This window comes from Hyperolius riggenbachi, chromosome 5 (genome assembly GCF_040937935.1).
Source record: "Hyperolius riggenbachi isolate aHypRig1 chromosome 5, aHypRig1.pri, whole genome shotgun sequence".
In the NCBI taxonomy this organism is placed as follows: Eukaryota; Metazoa; Chordata; class Amphibia; order Anura; family Hyperoliidae; genus Hyperolius; species Hyperolius riggenbachi.
In genome coordinates this window covers 249,525,241-249,549,281 of record NC_090650.1, presented here as the reverse complement: position 1 = coordinate 249,549,281, position 24,041 = coordinate 249,525,241, and the positions used below count along the sequence as shown (strand labels likewise).

General features: G+C 44.6%; 1 protein-coding gene across 4 annotated transcripts in view; it reads left to right on the top strand.

The window, feature by feature from the left end:
• The window catches only part of PIGN (phosphatidylinositol glycan anchor biosynthesis class N), a 385,079-nt gene that overhangs the window by 246,438 nt on the left and 114,600 nt on the right, over window positions 1-24,041 (top strand). For all 4 annotated transcript variants that reach the window (XM_068236754.1, XM_068236755.1, XM_068236753.1 and 1 more), the window contains exon 19: window positions 10,549-10,660. In XM_068236754.1, the coding sequence (XP_068092855.1) occupies window positions 10,549-10,660 (112 nt within the window). The remainder of the gene's footprint in view (window positions 1-10,548; window positions 10,661-24,041) is intronic.

Genomic DNA, 24,041 nt, shown 5'->3' with positions numbered 1-24,041 from the left:
AGAATGATATTTCTGCTTACATCTGTTTTCATTTTTTAGAGGGTATAATCTATATTTTTAGGATTTTTACAAACCCTTTGAATGTGAACAGACATGAATGTACATTTAAATTCTGAGATATCTAAAATCCATAAAATTTACTTGCGCATGTCTGTGCTCTGAGATTTAAAAACACTCACCCCTAGATTTGAACACATCTGGGGGTTAATTCACTAAAGAACATTAAAGTGTACTCAAGCGGAAGCTCGGCTACACAAAATGAGATACTTACCTAAAGAGAGGAAAGCCTCAGGATTCTATTGAGGCTTTCCTCTCTATTCTAATGTCCCCTGTTGCTGAACGCGGCCCCCTCGAAGGTTAGCAACAATGATTGTCGTTAATCAGATCGGGGCCACGCAGCTCCTCTTCCTTATTCATGGTCGCGCAATAGCTGACTAAGGCCGCCCGTGCATGTGCAGTAAGCCATAGCCACGGGCTCCATGCTACTGCGCATGAGCAGGCGGGCTTGCAAGGCTACAGTGCGGTCATTAATATGGAAGTGAAGCTCTGCGCCCCCAATTTGGAGGGGGACCGCGCTTTGCAATGGAGGGCTGCCGACTAAAGAGGGAAGCCTCAATAGGATCCTGAGGCTTTCCTCTCTTCAGGGTAAGAACTTGTTTTGAACCCAAACTTCAGCTTGGGTTCACTTTAATCTAAATGTGTGGAGATAGCGCATGTTAAGATTAGTGGCATTTACCCAAACTACGTAACAAGCACTACTTTTATGTATATAGCGCATTGCACAAATTGTGTAAATTCTGATAATGTTACCGGGAGCAAGCAGCACATGTTAACCACTTAATGTTTTTGGAACGTAAGTCTCCCCTCCAAATTAGTTACATTGTAGGTTCCTGGACATGAGACTTACGTACAGCACTAAAAACCACCCCCACTGCGATCGTGCACACACCCCGTCCCTTGTGCACATGCACCCTCGTGCACTAAATCATTGTGAATGACTGCTGCTAGCAGGATGTCTAGAGCATTTTTAGATGCATTAGACTCATTATTATATCTACTCTCATGAAACGAAAGCTAATCCACATTATCTTACCCCTCACAATGTGAAACTTATCTGCAACACAATTTGCGTTGCAGATAACAATATATGAACAATGTTATGTTTTAAATGTATAAGATATTTATTTCAATGAGTGTATCAGATCAGAACAGTCAGTAATAAAGAAAGAAAAGCTTCTGATGTGATTCTCTCAGCCCTCATTAAACTTTCCATACTAGAATGAGAGTGACCTTACTGGGTTGACCTTACTGGGGATTTTCTTAGTATCTCAGCCAAGCCACTAAAATCCTAAGCAATTGATTGTTGAAGATCTGAGATCAATTGCTAACTGATGGAACAATGAGCTCTCTGCGGAGTGAGCTCCACAGTAGCATTTGGCTGCAGTTAATCGCATGTTTTCACAACACTGTGATTAATCTCATCTGCAGAAAATAGTCTGTATTGGAAACCACAAGAGTTATGTTCCATTAATTAGTGACTGATTGCAGGTCTTCAGGAGTAATCACATATGACTTTGGCCATTAACCTACTAAACTAATCATCTGTCCTCTTAAAGGGACACTTAAGCCATGAAAAAAATGAGTTTTACTCACCTGGGGCTTCTACCAGCCCCCTGCAGCAGTCCTGTGCCCTCGCAGCCACTCACTAATCCTCTGGTCCCCCGCTGCCAGCTAGTTTCGTTTTTACCGACAGGCCCGTCAGGACTGGCCACGCGTAGCTTTTTCCGCATTCCCGACTATTGTCGCATTACGAACGCATAGATATGCAGCAACGCGTATTTGTGTACGCGTTGCGGTCCGCAATAGCGCTAATTGCAGTCGGGAATGCGGAAAAAGCTAAGCGTAGCCAGTCCTGACGGGCCTGTCAGCAAAAACGAAAGTAGCTGGCAGCGGGGGACCAGAGGATTAGTGAGTGGCTGCGAGGGCACAGGACTGCTGCAGGGGGCTGGTAGAAGCCCCAGGTGAGTAAAACTCCTTTTTTTTCCTGACTTAAGGTTAACTTTAAAGCAGTACTGCAGTCAACAATTAACCACTTAAACCCCCGCGGTACGAATTTCTCTGTCCCTTTTTCCCCCCTAAAAAACCAGGGACGGAGAAATCCGTACCTTCCGCGCTACCACCGCTGTCCGCGCTCCCGCTGCTCGTGCGCGCGCACCCGCCGCTCGTGCACGCCGCCGCCTGCTCGCACGGAGATCAATGAACGGGAAAATCCATTCCCGTTCGTTGATCTAAGCCCCCGCAATGATTGCGCTGCTTCTATTAGAAACAGCGCGATCATAGTGATTCTCCCAGCCTCCTACTGCTTCCTGTAAGCGTCCGGAAGGACGCTTACAGGTCGCATGTAAACAAACACACTGTGGCCATCTTGTGGCCAAATAGTAAACTACACCCTAAAAGCATTTTACATAAACAAACATTACATTTACACAATAAATTAACTCATTACCTCCCACACTCCCCAATTTTTTTATTTTTTTTTTGTAATTAAAAAAAAAAAATACAATAAAAAAAACAAAACATAAATAGTTACCTTAGGGACGGAACTTTTTAAATATTTATGTCAAGAGGGTATAACACTGTTACTTTATAAACTGCGGGCTTGTAATTAGGGATGGATGCAAAACTGAAAAAAATGCACCTTTATTTCCAAATAAAATATTGTCGCCAAACATTGTGATAGGGACATAATTTAAATGGTTTTATAACCGGGACAAATGGTTAAATACATTTCATGGGTTTTAATTACAGTAGCATGCTTTATTTAAAAACTATAATGGCCGAAAACTGAAAAGTAATAATTTTTTCCCACATTTTTTCCTATTTTCCCATTAAAACACATTTAGAATAAAATAATTCTTGGCATAATGTCCCACCTAAAGAAAGCCTAATTGGTGGCGAAAAAAACAAGATATAGTTAATTTCATTGGGATAAGTAATAATAAAGTTATAGACGAATTAATGGAAGGAGCGCTGAAAGGTGAAAATTGCTCTGGTGTTCAAGGAGTAAAACCCCTCAGCGGTGAAGTGGTTAATATCTGCACCCCAGCTCAACCTCATGCAAACCTTACGTAACTCATGATTATTTTGAGAATGACAATTTCTCCAACAATTTTCAATCATGTACATCACTTTTTTTCTGCTTTTAAATACCTATTATTTCCCTCCTGTTAGGTGCATCTAGGACTGCTTCTCCATTGGTTACTTCAGGGGGTTGGTAGATCGGGGGGTAGATCCAGTTACAGGGAGGAGATGGCAAATGTTCCTTATCAAGAATTAAAGGTGGTGGTGGTAGTAGTGATTGGAGCTATGAACATCCTGCAGGCTTATGTTTTAGGTTCCACGTGGCACAAACGAGTGTTTCACTGGACACTATAACAATAGTGACTGAAAACACTAGTGAGGCCACACAGGGAATGAGCTTGAACTACACTACTGCCTTTTTTATTAACTTACAACAATGAATAGCCATCAAAAAGTGACTTGCTTAAAAGTCCTTCATGAGCATAGATGCTGGGATATCTGTATGAAATACTTCTCATACTGAGATGTTATATCCGTTTAAATTGAATCATTTTACATTGTTGAATCAAATTGACAGAAAACGATTCCAAATGCACCTTGTAGATGGAATGGGTGTATATGTAGTCCTGTATTTAGTGCTATGGTAGGTGTTCTCAAACGGGGTGCTGTGGCACCTCCCAGGGGTGCCTCAGCTTTCATCCCCATCCTTTGTGCATTGCCAACAGGTAATGCAACTGCACATAGATGTACAATGTGGCTGCATTACCTGCCAGTTAACCTTTAGTCCTGGCAGCCCTGGTAGAAGTTGGACATCAGAGGAATCAGGGTGGAGCGACTGATCAGTGCGCCTTGGCCTGGATAGGTAAGGTTTGTTTGTTAAGCGAATGGAGGTGCATTGAAAACATTTCAAAGTCATCAAGCGTGCCCTGACCCAAAAAAAGTTTGAGAACCTGTGCTACGGTTTATTTTGACAGTGTCAACTTCTAAAATGAGCTATATTCATTTTGAGTAACATAGACTTCAAAAAAGATGTGTATATGAAACTATCATCCATTTTATGATGTAAAATAAATGCCAATGCCCCTTTTTAAAAAGGTTGTTTTCTTGGAAAACAATCACAGCTGTTATCAAGGGAATGCAAAATAGGCTTTTTTAGAGATGTGCTGAAGTACCTTTAATTTTGTAATTTATCACTGCTTGTTTTTGTGTCCATAATTTGTTGCTTTTTTCTTGCCAAATGGTTCCATCAACAGATTTTAAAAGCTGAATCCAGACACCCCGCCAACCACTTATTTTACAATACACTGCCAGCTACAGAAATGAGGGAGTTAAATTATTGGTCTGCATTTTTTGTTTCATGCTCTGTGGAACTGCCAGCTTAATAATCAAAACAGAAATAAAATCAATATTGGTGCTGCTTAAGTGAGGAATTGGATTCAGAAACACGTTGGAACCAAGCAGCTAACAGCTGAAACATTGTCTGGAAATGCAGAAGGGAACAGAGGTGGCAGAAAGTAGATTAAAAACATCACTACAAAAACAGATTTTGATAACTGAAATTCCAGTTTTACTCAATGTTTTCCTAATTCTGGTATGTTTACTAAAACAGTGCAAATGCCCATTGCAAAGCAACTAGTGGCAGCTTCCACCATCTATATATTGTGACAGTTACCTCAGAGCTTGTATTAGACTAATTGCTGTGAGACACAAGCCATTTAAGCTGTTTGCATGAACTTATTGATTGAATTGTAGGGCTTGCTATAGCCGCATCATTTAATGCTTAGTGGAAAACCTCATACTTGGCTAAACAGGCGGTAAAAGCAATGTGACTGTTGTTGAAATATCTTTAGGCAGAGGACTTCAATAAAAAAATTGAACACAGCACCTTTACAAACACTGGTCTTCCTGTATCTTGAGGTCTTTTGAATGCATATTTACAAATGTCTGAAACCTTGGCAGAGTACTTGTTAAACTCATGTGCACATCGATCTAGCAATGAACTATTCAGCTCGTCCTTTGGCATCCCTCGACACCATCACCAGGCCTTTTTTGGGATGGCATGGACACCGTCCAACCGTCCTCCTCACCAGATGGGCGCCCGGGGAGCGTAAGTTGCCAACTCTGTCCCCATTTGTATGCAGTTGGAGGCGGTGCCACAGCACTGGCTCAATATCCAGGGTTGCTTAAACATATTTCTCGTACTTGACAAAAAACCCTTTCCCCCCTAACCCTGTGGAAACCCAAGGACCACACAAGCTATACTGTATTTAATTGAGTTCATTTTTGATAATATAAATTAATACTGTATTTTTTTCCTATTATTATTGATCCTTTCTTCCCCTTACTGGTGCAGATCTTGTCTGCAGAAACTACTAAACTAATAATTAATACTCTATAATCTCACACCTCGATTAGTACAACATCCGCTTTTCTGGCAGTCCAATAACCAGACTGTCTCCTCCATCATGAATGAGGTAGCTAGATCTATTCATCACTTCTTATCATCTGCTGCTCCTCTCTGAAAACTTCTTCACTAGCTTCTAATTCCCTCCAGAAGCAAATGTAAGCAACTATGCTTGGCATTTAAATCATTTTAGAGTCCTTTTATCATGGAATTTCCCAAGCTCCTGTTAATGGATGTTTTGAGGAGACTCTAATGCTGGGAATACACGTTTCGTTTTTGCCTTCGTTTAAGCCTTCGTTTCGATTGTGCTTTTTGTCCTTTTCGTTCCTGAAATAATCGAACGTACGGTTAATATCACCACTCACGGTTTCGTTTTTTTTTTCGATTCTGATGGTTTTGTTTTTCCAATGATCGAAGGCTGCAAAGAAACGAAACGAAAATCCCTTTTTACAGGGACGGACTAACATAAACGAACATATAATCGATCTGAACAGCCATCAAGCCTATCAATGGCTCGATTAGATGGATAAAGAGAGATAATATCAAACATGTTCGATCACTAGTCGTTCGTTTTTGGGGTCTATTAATCGAAACTATAATGAGATTATGACTATTTTCACATACGTTTTCAACACTCGATTCGTTTACTGAACGAATCGAAGGCTAAAACGAAGGCAAAAACGAAACGTGTATTCCCAGCATTAGGGTTTTGTTAGCATCAGCAGTGGAAATAAAGGTATTGCTTGAAACTTAATCATGCACTCTAACCAGCCAAAGTGTTGGTTTATATTACTGGGTCAGGAAAGGTTCCCTTTATGTAATAATTATTGTAGATGGATATTCCTGAACATTTTGTTTTTGCTAAGCATTTTTTATAGCTCATATGTTTCATCCCCGTAAATATTTCTCAATATTTCTGATCCTAAGGATGAAATACAAGATCACAGTGTTGACTTTTTAATGCTCTTTTCAGCTTTCTAATAATATAAAAGCTTTTTGTTTTAGTGTTGAGAACAAATGTCATGTGTACTATTATTAGCCGAGTAATCCCTGTGCCCTTATAACCATTTTACTAGTCTAGAACAAATAACAAGTGAAAAGTTCACATGCAAAAGGAAGTCGGGATTGAGAGAACACTGAAGAAATAGATGGCCTGTAATTTTTATTGTAATGTGTTTATGCCTCTTGTTTATTTTAAAAAAAGATTACGGTAATTAAACTTGCAAATTGAGTTCACATTTATTCAGTATCTTTCTGTACTGTTTCTATTAATTGTAGATTAGTAAAATGGATGGTTGATTTGCTGTTGTTAATCAGTAACTGATAATAGCAGAAGGGCTACTAAGGGCCACTAAGGGCTCTTTCACATTAGACAACGCGTGCAGGAGCCGTTCTCCTGCACGCGTTGTCTGCCTGCGGCGTGTCGTCGGGTATCTGCGGTGCGACGCAATCAGCGGCGGTAGCTGGTAATTAAACCCAACGGAAAACGCCTGCTCGCAGGTGCGTTGGATGAAAAACTGCGCCCGGGTGCATCGGAACCGCAACGCATCGAAACGCAGCGTCGGGTGTGAAAGGTAAAATGAAAGTCTATGGACTTTCATCTTACCTTGGTTAACGCAAACGTTAGCCGTTTGCGTTAACGCACAAAATCTGCCCTAATGTAAAAAAGAGCCCTTATGCATTTGTGTCCACTTCTGTCCGCTTTTCAGCATCTGTAACATTGATGTGTAACTGAAAAGCAGACACAAGCGGACTGCGTTAGTGGGCTCAGGCACTTAGTTTCTATCTTGTAATACTATGTCAGTGACTTGTTATGTGTGATATTTTATACAACATTTATCAGTAAAGATTAAAAGACAAAGGGTGTTTTTCTGAATATCAGACCTACAGGCATTTGAAATGATCTCACCCATAGCTTCCCCAACATATTTAAAGGGTCAGTTTAACCTTAATTGAATATTTATATAATGTAGAGTAATTATTTACAATTATATAAATTATTTAATGTTTCTTACGAGGCTCTCAGTGGTAAAATCTCTGTATTTTTAGTTTGTTGATTTCAAGTGAGTAAGAGAAGAACACCTCCGTGGAAAAAAATTAGGATGTCCAAGGTGGATCTGGTAGCACACCAGATCAGTATCAAAACAAAAATAGTTGACCGGCACTAACCAAGTAAGTATAATGCTCTTTTATTTCAGATTAACATCACAGCAAAATAGCATCAGTGACATATCGAAGTGACAGCTTCTTTATCAAGCTTTCCTGCGTGTGTACCGTACACACTCAGCAGAGCTTGATAAAGAAGCCATCGCTTCGAAACGTCACTGATGCTATTTTGCTGTGATGTTTATCTGAAATAAAAGAGCATTATACTTACTTGGATGGTGCCGGTCAACTATTTTTGTTTAGTTCATTGATTTCCTCACCTGGCTTAACCTCCCTGGCGGTAAGCCCGAGCTGAGCTCGGGCTATGCCGCGCAGGGGGAGATCTCAGCCCCTGGTGGGGCGATTTTTATTCTGTAAATTGCTGTGCGCGCAGCCAGCACTTTGCTAGCCGCGCGCACAGCTTGATCGCCGCCGCTCTGCGGCGATCGGCCGCACGCAGCGGCGAAAGAGGGCCCCCCCCCCCCCGCCAGAGCCCTGCGCTGCCCGGACCAATGAGTTCCGGGCAGCGCTATGGGCTGGATCGGAGGTGTCTGACGTCCGGACGTCGGCTGACGTCCATGACGTCATCCCGATCGTCGCCATGGCGACAGGAGAAGCCAAACAGGGGAACGCGTTGTATACGCGTTCCCCTGTTTGCTATAGATGCCGGCGACGATCGCACTAGAGGGACACATGCGCCCTCTAGTGGTGTTTCATGTAGCTACCACTCTGGTAGCTTTACATGAAACAAAAACAAAATAAAAAAAAAAAAGTTTTTTTGCCAATTTGGCAAAAAAATTTAACCGCCAGGGAGGTTAAAGAGACACTGAAGCAAAAAAAAAATTATGATATTATGATTTGTATGTGTAGTACAGCTAAGAAATAAAACATTAAGATCAGATACATCAGTCTAATTGTTTCCAGTACAGGAAGAGTTGAGAAACTCCAGTTGTTATCTCTATGCAAACAAGCCATTAAGCTCTCCGACTAAGTTAGTCGTGGAGAGGGCTGTTATCTGACTTTTATTATCTCAACTGTAATTGAACTGTTTACTTTTCCTCTGCCAGAGGAGAGTTCATTACTTCACAGACTGCTCTGAAAGACTCATTTTGAATGCTGAGTGTTGTGTAATCTGCACATATTATAGAATGATGCAATGTTAGAAAAAACACTATATACCTGAAAATAAAAGTATGAGAATATTTTCTTTGCTGCTTATCTTCTAGTAATTATTCATAGTACACAACCAATTCATTATATCATATATTTTTTTTCGCTTCAGTGTCTCTTTAACTATTAAGAAGTCCCATTAACATTATGTCAATCTTATATTAAGAAGAAGGCAGCAGAAGGAGAGTGAGGAAACAAGGCAGATGGCAACAAGCTAGGTATTATGAAATTTCACAGCTGGAGTACCCAAAATATATATTAATGCCGCTGGAAAGTGGTGTTTGGTGCTCTGGTTTTTTAAAACAAACATTTTCTGTGCTTTTGTGCTTCTCTGTACCCTTTTGTGTTTGTTAGTGATAATGGGTTTTCACTCTCTTTCGTGTGATGCAACCTTACTCTCAGCGAAGGCCTGAGTTAGTCATGGGGGTAAGCAGAGCCCAATGTATGGTGGATTGTAGGTTTGAGCTTCACAGTTCAGAACCCGCATTCCAAATGAAACACTCTTGTCTCTCCACCTATAGCAGATGCACTTGGGCAAGCCGCCCAAGCCTGATTGTCTTCTGATTTGGGTCTGTTGGACAACAATGAGGTGTGTGTACCCGTGGCAACTGACGAGCAACTGATAACAAGCGCTTTGCCCTTTTGGGCTGATAGTGTGCAGTTGTCCACATGTGTATAACGTTGTTTGAAAGATGTACCTGTTTTGAATGAGGCCATGTCGTGCAGTCCGTCATTTCTATTGCGCATGCTGTTTGTAAATGAATTGGTCATTCAATTGGTTGGTGCGCGGAAAATACAAGTCATGTAAACAGTTTGTCATGGTGTCGGCCATGTCATGGTGTTGTTCGTGCACCTGGTGTTGGATGCTTGTACGTAGTTTTAGAGGCTGAGGATCAGCAGGTCACCCAGGTAATTTGTATCGTTTACAGTTTGAAATAAATATGGCACCCTCCATATCCCTCTATCCCTCTCACTTCGGGTGTCCTTTAAAGGCTCTGTTTCATTCAAAATGCGGATTCCAAACTGTGGAGCTCATACCTGTTGGAATGTACCTTTAGCATACTCACAAATAAATGGAGAGTACTCTATACAGCCATGCAACTTCCCCTGGACAATGCCATATACTAGCTAAAAGAAGCATCCACGTCCAGCATCTCAACCAGATCTATCTTCCTAACATCAGGAACCACCCATCAGGCGAGACAAGCTAGCTTGGTACTTCTTCACAAAACAGGGACAAGTTCACCGGCAGGACAGATTATTATAACATTATTATTAAATGCTTTTTAAATTACTGTGATGTTTGAACTGGATATTATTCCTTTAATGACAAAAAAAAGTTATGTTACATTTTTTCTTTACTCTTTTTTTTTTTTGTTAGGTAATTTCTGAATTTGTTATCATTACTATGGATCAGGTGATCTGTGCCTACAGGAAAATATGGTATATGCCTCCTCCCTGATCTGCCGCATGTTGGTTGGGGGGAGTTGTTTGGACAGCTTTCTCTCCAGTAAAACTGCACTGTTATCTCAACAGGAAATGACAGTACAGGGGCTGGTTACCCAGCCAGATCATTTTAATATACTTATCACACAAAGTCCAGACATACAACGCACAAAACATTGTTTATTGCTAATTAACACACACTTTGCTATCATATGCATAAAAAAATGGATAGCTGAAATAAGACTTTCAAGACTGCATCATTTTAACGTTTGATTAATGTTCTGTTTCTCTTGTTTAAACAGCACCTGGGCAGGACTTTTAGCACTTCTCATTGCCTTGGCTTCCTTGATGTTACTTTGGAAAAACAAAGAGAGAACCATAAAAGAGAAAGATTTCACACCGCATATATGTCAGGTCAGCATAACTGTAAAGTAAACCAATCCCCACACCTTTTAGAGTTCTCGAAAAAAAAATCTAACTTTTTCCATTTGGTTAATTGCAGCTCTTCTGAATATGTTTTATAACCCCTACTCAGCACAGTGCCTTTCAAAAATGCATGTTCTCTATTGCAGAACTTTCCAAGGCTAACCTTGCAGAGGCAATGTCTATAGAAAAGCATTGAACACAGTACACATCCCAGATTTTTGCTGCTCGGTTTATTTTCTTTTTGGATCTTTTCTGCCTGATAGTGATTGTGTCACTGGTCTCAGTGATTCCCATCATCATGTTCGCCAAAGGCTAATCGAATAACTGTATGACACCAACCTAAAATTATCCCTAACTTACTCATTTTAAGCAAGAAGTTTTAAATCAGGATGATACCATTTATTGGCTAACTACAAATGAATAAGAATAAACAAGCTTTCGGGAAACCCAGGCAGGCCTATAATCTCAGGGAGCGGAACTCTTACAGAGAACATCTCAGGGTGGCTGGAAAACATCTTGAAACCTCTTGTCTGTAAAAGACCCAGCTACTTACAGGATACCACCCACCTCCTGAACAAACTGACAGCCATCGGCCCAGTACCTGAGGGAACCATACTGGCCACGATGGACGTGGAGTCCCTGTACACGAACATTCCCCATGATGATGGTATTGCGGCCTGCCGTAAATATCTTCAGGGTCAGGGCATACCTGTAAAGCCTATTACTGGACTGATCAAATTCATTCTCACTCATAATTATTTCACTTTTGGACAGGACCTCTATTTACAGCAGATGGGCGTGGCAATGGGTTCGCGATTCGCTCCACAGTATGCAAATCTATTCATGGCCAAAATCGAAGAGGAATACCTCAATGCATGTGGCATAAAACCCTTGGCCTACTTCCGCTTCATTGATGATATTTTAATCATCTGGTCCGCAAGTGAGGATGATCTTCTCCAGTTCCACAGGAACTTCAATGCCTTCCATCCTACAATCAAATTGAAACTTACCTACTCTCACACAGAGATTAACTTTCTGGACACCACCATATACATCAGGGGTAACAACATACAAACCTCTGTGTATCGCAAACCTACAGACCGTCCCACATACCTAAGATATGACAGTTTTCATCCCAAGCACATTAAGAACTCTATAATTTACAGCCAAGCTATAAGGTACAACCGGATTTGTTCTGACAGGATGGACAGAGACAAAAACACCTGGATCACCTTAAGAACACTTTCATTAAACAAGGTTACAGTCCTCCCATGGCTGAGGCCCAAATCAGGAAAGCCAGCAACATCCCCAGGACTGAACTCCTGAAATATAAGCAAAACCAGAAAGAGGAACGTGTCCCTTTGGCTGTCACCTACAACCCACACCTGGAAATCTTAAGGAGGATTGCTAAGGAACTTCATCCCATTTTACACAAGGATCACAGACTGAGAACGATATTCCCTAAACCTCCACTCTTGTCATATCGGCAACCACACAATCTAAAACAGATGATTGTCAGGAGCTCTTTGAATAGGCCTCAACAAAACGGAACATCACCCTGCCGACAAAAAATATGTGGGACCTGCAGACACATTTACTCCACTGACAGGGTAACGATACCAGGTTCACAACAGGAGTACAGAGTACAAGGTAAATTTTCCTGTAGGTCCACCAATCTGGTATATCTGATCATGTGTGCTAAATGCCACAATGTTATGTACGTGGGAGAAACTGGACAAACTCTGCGCAAACGTATGAATGGACACAGGCACACTATTAATGATACCAAATCTGGACTCCCAGTTGCTACACACTTTCGGTCCAATGGACACAGCATGGATGATCTTCGTGTCACTGCCCTGAAGGGCGGCTTCAAAACGTCAAATGACTGATTAATAGCAGAAACAAAATTTATAAATTGGATCAAAGCTGTGCAGAAGGGTTTGAATAAGGACAACAACTTTCTATATTGGTATGAGATTAATGATATATGAACTGTCTCAGCCACTCTAGCTGAACTTGTGAACTAAGAATTTACGATACCTCTGGGTCAATCCTAATACCAGGTCTGTGAGCAATGGAGTAAACAAGGATCCTTATCTTACCCCATTTAGATGGTCTGTTTGTATTAAGGCATGTTAATGATGTATTTATGCTTGAAAAAAATATCTGTTTTCCCTTTTGATGTTGCATGTATATAAGCTGTCTGTACCACCAGCTTGCAAACTAACAGGATGTAAACCTGACGAAGGCTGCAAGGCCGAAAGCTTGTTTATTCTTATTCATTTGTAGTTAGCCAATAAATGGTATCATCCTGATTTAAAACTTCTTGCTTTTACTGATGGCTAACACGGTACAATACCCTACTGCTACTACTTACTCATTTTATTGTTAGAGATGATCAATGAAATGCTGTTTTCCTGACTTGCATGCAGATTTAATGTTAATGGCATGCAGCTTGGATTTGGGGTATTTAAATGCAGTTGCTGCAGAATTTGATTTGGCCAACGTGCATGCAATCTGCCTTTAAATTGAAAAAAATAGCATCTTACATATCATCTCTTTTTCTGATATGTAAACTTACACTCTCCTCCTTTAAAACAATATGTGATCCTAACTGAGCAACCGTAAAGGGAACCTGAAGCGAGTAAAATTATTTAAAATAAACACATGACGTAGCTGCAAATGATTATTACATACTAACCTCAACATCAGTTCCTCTCAGAAGCTCACCATTTTCTTCTTACAGTGATCCCTTCCAGTTCTGAGAATATTTTTTCAGAACTGAAATATACCAGTTGCTTTTATTTAAATATAAGCAGCTATCAGTTACAAGTGAATGTGCAAAGTAATGTCCATGTTTCCCTATGGCTCAAGTGGATGATATTACAGTTTAACAGTGTGCTGACCAGGAAGCTGTTATGGGGTATTGGCCTTTCTTTAAAATGGAGGACGGAGAATTCCATTGATCACAGTGGACAAATTGGATGCAGGAGAGAAGAAAGAGATTGAGGAATAGACTACACAGTAGTTAAGTATGACCTGTGTATGGATATTTTGACTTTTTATTTTCAGTTCAGGTTTTCTTTAAGACGTCCATACATCTAGCGATGTTGTGCAGATTCGACCAAGAGACAAATCTCTCTTTGATCGAATCTGATTAAAAAAGAGATCTGTCAGCTGCTCATACACCACAGGCCGATTCCCCATCAAGTTCAGCATGAAATCTCTTGGGAATCGTCAGAGTCCGCCGCACCTCACTGCTGCCTACCTAATGTATAAATGTACATGTACACATACATGTGTGCATTTATACATTACATGTCCTGTGTCCTGCTGGCCATCCATCTTCCCAACCCGCCGGTCTTTCATTAGTTGTATACCTGCCGCTGCGTGTGTGACTTCACATTGACCACAATGGCCTGACATCTTGCAGCATGTCCAATCGACATGCTCGGCCCAGAAATTGGTCACATTGTCGATCGGGCATGCACTTGGCGGCAACAATTTTAATCCTATTCGATAATAATTATTGAATCGGATGGACAATCGGCCACCAAGTCACTAGATGTATGGCACCTTTTAATGATGCCAGATCTGGCTCTCCAAGGACAGCCACTGTGTGAGAGAGGTGTAAGCAGAGGAAAAAGGAATGGTTTGCTAAATATTAACACTATTCAAAGCACTTGTAGAGGTGATCATTACACTACAACACTAATAAAGAGCTAATGCGGCAGCTGGAGGAGGGCTCAATGTGTGCCCCTCGGGTACAGGGGCCCTGGTGCAGTCACAACCTCTGCATTCCCAATTGCTACACTGCTGCCTCCTAACCATTGAAACTTACCTTTCTTCATCCTACCCACAACCACTAACATCCTTATCAATGCTTAATTTGATCTTTTTAATGTTTACCTTCCATCCTCTTTTCAACTTCATTATCAATGCCCAATCCAATGTCACACCACCAATAAATATTTTACTGTAGAATGCTGGTAGCCAATCACTGCACCAAATCAACCTACTTCTTCCCAGATTCTATTCTTCTGAGACTATATCACAGGTTTGGATCCACATTTTCCATTCCCTCTTTTTTTCTTCTGCTGTCCTTTTTATTGTCATTATTATTTATTGTATTTATAATGTGCCAACATATTACACAGTGCTGAATAATAAATACAATGATACAAAGGATGACAAATGTAACAAGGTTATACAGCACAGGACAAAGCTATACAAGGCAAACGGTACAAAATACATGATCATGCAGTTTTGGACAGTTTGGTTAGGTAGGTCCAGTAATATAAGTACGTGGCGGTCATAGGAAAAGAGCGTACAATCATGTACAATACACTAGGGAAGGGAGGACCCTGCCAAAAGCTTACAATCTATGGAGAGGGAGGGAGAGGTGGACACACTAGGTAGGGGTGTTCAATAAATATTCAGTAGATAGTTACTGTATGTTGGGGGTGGGTAGGCCATCTTAAAGAGGTGGGTTTTGAGGGCTTGATTGAATGTGTTGAAGGATGGAGCAAGTCTGATGGGCTATGGAAGGGAGTTCCAGAGGGTGGGGCTGGCTCTTGAGAGATCCTGCAGGTGCGCATGGGAGTGGTAAACGCATGGGGTAGTTAAGCAAAGGTCGTTAGAGGACCAGAGGAAATGACCTGGTGTATACCTGTGAACAAGCTTGAGATGGAGGTAGGGCAGGTTTTATGCACAGATTTATAGGCCAGGCATTTATAGGCAGGCGCAGTAGTTCTCCGCCTGCGCAGTAAGTCGCTAGAGATGGCCTAAACGGTTCGCCGGTGAACGGTTCCCGGTGAACGTCTGTGGTTCGCGTTCACAGAGAACCGCAAACTTTTCCGGAAGTTCGAATTCGCCCCCATAGTGCATCATTAGGGTCAACTCTGACCCTCTACATCACAGTCAGCAGGCACATTGTAGCCAATCAGGCTACACTCCCTCCTGGAGCCACTCCCCCCTTATAAAAGGAAGGCAGCGTCAGGCTTTTCACTCGTGTGCCTGCAGTAATTAGAGAAGGGAGAGCTGCTGTGCAGAGACCTATAGGGAAAGCTTAGTTAGGCTCTTGTAGGCTTCTTAGCTTGCTCCTTGCTGATTCTTATTGCTAAAAAGCACCCCTCAACAGCTCTTTTGAGAGCTAATCTTGTTCTTGTGATCTATTTTTTTTTTTTTTTGTGTGGCCCACTTGCATTATATACAGTCCTGTCAGTCAGTCAGTCGCAGCTGGCTTTTGGCCCCTTGGTGGTATAATTACTACTGTGCCAGGTGCAGATTTGTAATACCCATCACTGCATGTACCTACCTGTTGTTCACTTCAGTGCACCCACCTACCTACGTGAGCGCACACAGTGTCACTGTGCCTGTCCGGTACCTGTCTGTGTGTGACAGGTGCACATTGTAATACCCATCACTGCATATACCTGTTAGGTTGAGAAATCTTCGGACGCTGTTGACCCTTCCACTTAACCCAAGGGGTTGCCCAGATGTGGATCTAAGTGACCACGGGTCTTCACCAGAGGCAAGGGATGATGGACTTGTTGCGGCCTAGTGCCCACCAGGTCACAACTGGGATAACCTCAGGAAGTGGTTGGGAGAACAGTGACACCTCGATGTAGAGACTCCAGGTACAGTCCGGGTCAGGGCAGGCGGCAGACAAGAGCAGAATCCAGGTAAAGTCCGGGTCAGGGCAGGTGGCAGGCAGAAGCAGAATCCAGGTACAATCCGAGTCAAAGGGCAGGCGGCAGGCAGAGGCAGAATCCAGGTACAATCCGAGTCAAAGGGCAGGTGGCAGGCAGAGGCAGAATCCAGGTACAATCCGAGTCAAAGGGCAGGCAGAGGCAGAATCCAGGTACAATCCGGGTCAGAAGCAGTATCAGTAATAAGCAGCAGGTCAGGAGCTCAAGGCAAGAGTAACCACTAGCTGTCAGAATGAACAGCACTGTCTGTTTGAAAGGGCTGGCCTTTTATAGCCCGTTTGGCGCGAAATCCGAACGCCTGCGCATGCGTACAAACGTACGGCATAACCCCGCGCATGCGTACATTACGTGTGACGCCATTGCGTATCCACGTACACACCCCCCGGCCGAGATCAACAAACTACGGCCAGCCACCCGCGCGCATAGAGAGCGGGGAACGCCGTCCACGGAGCTGCGGCACGTAAGTATAACAATACCTACCTGTTGTTCACTTCAGTGCACCCACCTACCTACGTGAGCACATGCAGTGTGATATTTAATACCACCAGTCACTGTACCTGTTCACGGTACGTGTGTGTGACAGGTGCACATTTGTAATATGCATCACTGTATATACCTACCTGCTGTGTTCAGTGCACCCACCTACCTACGTGAGTGCACGCAGTGAGATATACCACTCCATGCATACCTGTTAACTGCACCTGTGTGACGGCACATTGTATTAGTCAAGTCAGTGCATACCTTTCACTTCACCCCCCCCCCCCTATGGACAAAACTGACAAAACAGGTAGAGGCAGACCCAGAGGAAGGCCACCCGACAGGTCTGTGCGAGGTCATGCTGATGTGATTTCGTGCGGCCCTGGACCAAAGTACAGTGCTCAGAAGAAGGCATGTCCCATCAACTCCCAAGATTGTCAGGACATGGTTGACTATTTAACACAGAACACCTCATCTTCCGCAGCCACCAGCGCTACTACAAGCACCACATCCGCTGCATTTGAAAGTCCGCAGGAGTTATTTGGTGAGGAAATCACTGATGCACAGCCATTATTGTTACAACCAGATGAAGGCGCTAAGCAAGTTACACCACCTCATATGTCTGAGTTAGGCGACACTATGGACGTAACGTGTGAGGAGGAGAATGAAGTACCTGCTGTTGGTGCAGTTTTGGAGGTGTCTGAGGCAAGTGAAGCTGGGCAGGATGATTATGATGATGACGATGATACGGATGCCACATGGGTTCCCAATAGAGGAGATGAACAGGGGGACAGTTCAGAGGGGGAGTCCGAGAGGAGTAGGAGGAGATGAGTTACTGAAAGAAGCAGGGGGAGCTCGTCGTCAGAAACAGCTGGTGGCAGTGTCCGGCGCCATGTATCGCCACCTATGGACAGCCAGCCAACATGCCCTTCAACGTCAGCTGCTGATGCCATCATAGTGCCATCACCCCAGGGGGGCTCAGCGGTTTGGAAATGTTTTAATGTATCTGCCTCAGATCAGAGCAATGCCATCTGTTCTCTCTGCCTCCAAAATTTGAGCCGTGGAAAGGCCAACACCCACGTAGGGACAACTGCCTTACGAAGGCACATGCAGAAAAGGCACAAACTGCAATGGGAAGAGCACCTGAGCAAAAGCAGCACACAAAAGAAAAGCCACTTTCCTTCAGGTGCAGCAACTTCAGCCGCTTTCTCCCTTGCACCTTCACAGCCACCCTCCTCCACTCCGCCTCTGACCTTGAGCGGTTCCTGCTCCTCTGCCCACAGCAGCCAGGTGTCTGTGAAGGAAATCTCTGAGTGGAAGAAGCCAATTTCTGCCAGTCACCCCCTTGCCCAGCATCTGACAGCTGGCTTGGCGGAACTGTTAGCTCGCCAGCTGTTACCATACCAGCTGGTGGACTCTGAGGCCTTCCGTAAATTTGTGGCCATTGGGACATTGCAGTGGAAGATACCAGGCCGCAATTATTTCTCTAAAAAGGCGATACCCAAACTGTACTGTAAAGTTGAGAGGCAAGTGGTGTCATCTCTGGCACACAGTGTTGGGTCAAAGGTCCATCTGACCACAGATGCCTGGTCTGCCAAGCATGGTCAGGGCAGGTACATTACTTACACAGCCCATTGGGTCAACCTGGTGACCGCTGGCTTGCAGGCAGGCCTGCTGACACCTCCTCTCCTCCTTCTAGATCCTCTTTGCTGTCGTCGTACTCCTCCTCCATGGCTGAGTGGCAGTTCAACTCTACTGGTGCTGCGATCTCCTCTCCAGCTACACAGCCCCAGCTCCTCAGGGCCTATGCTGCATGCCAGGGTACAACGGTGTCACGCCATCTTAGACATGTCTTGCTTCAAAGTGGAGAGTCACACTGGAGCAGCTCTCCTGGCTGCTCTTAACAAACAGGTGGATCAGTGGCTGACCCCGCACCAGCTGGAGAGCAATCCCGGCAGCAATCTCATTTCCGCTTTGAATTTGGGAAAGCTGACACATGTACACTGCATGGCACATGTGCTGAATCTAGTCATTCAAAGATTTGTGTCAAAGTACCCAGGCTTAGAGGATGTCCTGAAGCAGGCCAGGAAGTTGTGTGGGCATTTCAGGCAGTCTTACATGGCCATGGCACACTTTGCCAGTATTCAGCAGAGAAACAAGTTGCTGGTGAGACACCTGATTTGCGATCGCCCGACTCGCTGGAATTCGACCCTCCTTATGTTCTCTCGCCTGCTAGAACAAGAGAAAGCCATCACCCAGTACCTCTACAACAACAGTAGGAGGAGACACTCTAGGGAGATGGGGATGTTCTGGCCCAACAACTGGACATTCATATGAAATGCATGCAGGCTCATGCGGCCGTTTGAGGAGGTGACCAACCTGGTGAGTCGCAGTGAAGGCACCTTCAGCGACTTGATCCTGTACGCTTATTTCCTGGAGCGTGCCATGCGCAGAGTGGTGGATCAAGCTGTGAAGGAGCGTGAACAAGAACAGTTACTGGAGGAAGAGTTGTGGGATCAATTCTCATTAGAACCAGATGTTTCCTCAACACCTGCGGCAGCACAGAGGGGGGAGGAGGAGGAGGAGGAAGAGTTGTGTGGGGAAGAGAAGTCAGACTCGGATGATGAGGAAGGTGTTTCTTTGGATGATGAGGAAGGTGTTTCTTTGGAGGATGAGGAGGAGGCGGCGGCAGAAGAACAACCGCAGCAGGCGTTGCAGGGGGCTTGTGCTGCTTAATGTTCCTGTGGTATTGTTCGTGGCTGGGGGGAGGAGGAGGACTTACCTGGCGTCACTGAGGAAGAGCAAGAGAAGATGTATAGTACGTCTGGATCCAACTTTGTGTAGATTGCGTCTTTCATGCTGTCCAGCCTGTTGAGGGACCCCCGTATAAAAAAACTCAAAGGGAATGAGCTGTACTGGGTGGCCACGCTACTAGGCACAAAGTGGCAGAGATGTTACTAACTCACCTGAAGGCAGAAAGCATGCAGCACATGCAGAACAAGCTGGCAACTATGCTTTACAATGCTTTTAAGGGTGATGTCACAGCACAACGCAATAAAGGTACCACTGCCAGTAATCCTTCTCCCATGTCCACGCAGGCAAGGACAGGATGCTCCAGCGATCTCATGGTGATGTTGGACATGCGGACATTCTTTAGTCCAACGCCTCGCCTTAGCCCTTCCGGATCCACCCTCCACCAACGCCTGGACCGGCAGGTAGCCGATTACCTGGCCTAAAGTGTGGATGTAGACACTGTGAGCAGCGATGAACCCTTGGACTACTGGGTGCGCAGGCTTAACCATTGGCCAGAGCTGTCCCAATTTGCCATCCAACTTCTGTCTTGCCCTGCCTCAAGCGTCCTCTCAGAAAGGACCTTCAGCACAGCTGGAGGCATTGTCACTGAGAAGAGAAGTCGCCTAAGTCACAAAAGTGTTCAGTACCTCACCTTTATCAAAATAAATGAGCCATGGATCCCGGAGGGCTACTGCCCTCCCGAAGACTAAGTCAGTCCCCACACACAGCATCTCTGCCTGCATGCCGTGTGACTGCCTGCCCCAAGACTAAGTCGCTCCCCACACAGCACCTCTGCCCGCACGCCGCTTGACTGCCTTCTCTGCCACCACCAACAGGGTCCAGGACTCCAAGTGTATTCCTGAATTTTTAAGGCCGCTGCTAGCAGCGGCCGCTATACTACTTTTTCTGGTGCTTGTACATGCCTGCCTAATTTTTCTGGCTGCACTGCAGCTGCAACAACAAAACAAAAGGCATGTACATGTGCCAATTCCCCTTCGTGATTATTACCTTGCCACGGTGAAGGGGCTTGCGTATCACAAAGAAGCAATAACCGACGGCTATATGAGTGTTTCGGGGGGGGGGGGCACACCCAAGATAATAAGGTCGTTGCTTAATTGTGGACAGAACAAATTTGATCAGCTGGACAGTCACTGTTGTTCTATCATTGAGCAACCACAGCCCGGCGACCATCTGGGCTTGAAAACCGCCACGGCCTGCACTTGCCGTGGTGCACACCAGTCCAGCACAGCCGTCACTACACAAACAGCTGTTTGTGATGCATTACACAGTGAGTTTGGTGTGTCAGTGTGAAGCAGTATTCTAATTACACTCCTTAATTGATGTATACACATGCAAGATGTTTTAAAGCACTTTAGGCCTGCAATTTAGCATTCAATGTGATTTCTGCCCTTAAAAAGCTGCTTTGCGTCAAATCCAGATTTTTCCCCGGGACTTTTGGCGTCTATCCCTCTCATCCATGCAAAAACTCAGATGTCAGACCCCTTTAAACATCCTTTTTATCACTTTCCTGGCCAGCATAAGTGTTTCTAGTCTTTAAAGTTCGCCTCTCCATTGAAGTCTATTGCGGTTCGTGCAAACCAAACTTTTGTGGAAGTTCGCGAACCCGGTTTGCGAACCAAAAATCGGAGGTTTGGGTCATCTCTACAAGCCGCGTAGAATTTGGGCTTGATTGACAGCGGCAGTTTGCGCGTAGGTGCAGAAAGGACAACCTCGGCCTCTGCACCGTGTGCGGAGACTAGGACGGTGGCGGAGAGTGGAGCGGTCGGTGTGGGACAGTCGGCTGCAAGGGGCTGGAGAAAGCCCCAGGTGAGTAAAGCTTTTTTTAAAAAAAAATGCCTGATGATCCCTTTAAAGAAGTCCAAAAACGTTATCTACAATCACAGACACAGCATAAAAGAGGCTGACATGTTTCGGACCAATGAGTAAGCTATGAGCTATGAGGAAGGACACTTGGCTATGAGTAAAGACACTTGGTCCGAAACATGTCAGCCGCTTTTATGCTGTGTCTCTCTGTTTCGTGAATAAAGTTTTTGGACTTCTTTAACCTGGGAATGTGCAGACTTCATCCATACCTCAGTAATTAAAGGCTTGAGTTGCCAATACTCTGAGTCTTTTGAGGATGCTTGGGAGATCGTTTTGTGAGCTGCCACTGTGGGTGACCCAGGGGAGAATAGGCCACCAGCACGTCACTGCTGTAGGTGCCAGTGCAACAGTAGCTGTCAGTACTATAGGGGGCCTGATCAGTGCGCAGGTCAGGAGCTTTCACCACAAACGACAGGGGGTGGGGTCAAGAGACAGTTCAATGAGTAATCAAGATTGGGGAGAGTTGATAATAGTTTTGATGGGTGCACACCCTCTTCAAGCAGTCCTTGGTGATGGGCCCCCCAGCCTAGCAAATGCATAGTGAAATGAGGGTCCTGATTGAGGAAGCAGTGTTAGTGATGCCCTGTGAGGAGTAGGGAGATGCATAAAGTGAATGTGCTGAGCGTAGATTGGAAGATGTTTTATTAGTTATATGTTATTGTGATGAAACGCGGAAAAGCCGCTGTCTCTCAAGGCGAGGCGGCTGTTTCCGCGTCCAGCATGGCGTCACAACGCGGAAAAAACGCCACATGCCGCTTAGGCAGAGCGGCGGAATCCGCATCGGAGGCGGCTCCCGCACTCAGTTCACTGGATACATTGCAAGACAGTACTGGTGTGGCTGGGACTGATAGTCCACCAAGATTCAGACTTACACGCGCGCGAGCACAGAGGCAGAGTTTAAATAGCAGTTAGAAGGGTGTCGGCTGACCAGCTGGGTCAGCTGACAAATTCCACTGCTCTCATTGGACCAGCAATTAGGGAGGTCCTGGAAAGGTCCTAGAGTATATATACTGCTGGTTGTTCACTTGCTCTTTGTCTGGCGTGCGATCACATATGTGGAAGCACCCAGATCCGTAGTCAGATCCACAAGTGTGCCGGGACCAGCTGGAGCTGTAATCCTACACTTAGCTAGATTTTGTTGATAGCTTAAAGTACTAGTTTGATTGTGATTATTTGTTATGACTTTTGCCTGCCTTGACTACCCTTCTGAACTCTGATCTTGTACCTTGATATTTCTGATACCCTGTTGCCGAACCCTGGCTCGTTTCTAGACTCCGCCTCAGCCTCCTGATTCTGTACCTCGATATTTCTGATACCCCGTTACTGAACCCTGCCTGTACTTAGACTCCGCCTTTGCCTCCTGATCTTGTACTTTATCTGTCCGTGTGTGTACGACCTGGCTTGTCCGACCTCGAGAACCGACCTTACCGTTAGAGGCGGTTCCTCGCTCTGTTAGCGACCTTTCCTCCTGAGGGTCACTTCCAGACATCCTTCCTACTGTCAGTCTGACTCCTCCCGTCTTGGAGAGCTCAGGTCTGCAGAAGGAATCTGTGCAGTACTCCTTGCTGCACTGAGGCCTAGTCCTCAAAGTGTTACTGTTACACCAAACACTACACTCTACTCAGGTGAACAGAGGTTAGCTAGTATATCGGATTATCGGTGAGACTGCAGATCACTTATAATCTGGTATATATCTGTATTCCCAGTGATACTGCAGATCACCGGTAATCAGATCCTCTCTGTGCTTCACCGATCGTTACAGAACGCCAGACCAAATACAAAATGGACGCAAACACTGATTGTCTGGGTGTACTTGCCACTTCGGTGGACAACATCAATCAAGTACTGGGCGCCCACATAACTCTTATTGATGCCCTATCAGGGTCTGTACAAACCCTCCAGACATCAGTGGATCATGTGCGATCCTCTCCTAGCTCTGACATACGTATGCCTGTACCTGAAAGCTTTTCCGGCCACAGATCTGACTTCCGGAATTTTAGGAGTAGAGTATTGTCCTATTTTGAGTTGAGACCCCAATCTTCGGGTACTGAGACCCAGAGGGTCACGTTTATAAAGACTTTGTTGTCTGGCGACTCCCAGTCTTGGGCATATAGCCTGCCCGCCGGAGACAAAGCTCTTACCTCTGTAGAGGAATTCTTTAAAGCTATGGCAGTAATTTACGACGATTCGGACCTTGCTTCGACTTCTGAGCGGAAGCTCAAGCTTTTGCGTCAAGGCGAAGGTCCGGTCGAAGATTACGCGGCCGAGTTTAGGAGGTGGTCAGTTACGGCCAGGTGGGACACTTATGCCCTATTAGATCGTTTCTTGTCAGGGCTGTCCGATGAGGTCTCTGATTTGATGTTAAGCCAGCCTGAGCCCAGAACAGTCGATGAGGCCATCTCAGCGGCCATCCGAATCGACCGCAGGCTGCGCTACCAAAAACAGACCAGGGGTAGTTCCCGTGTCAGAGGGGTATCTTACACTACGGTCCCAGTGACTCC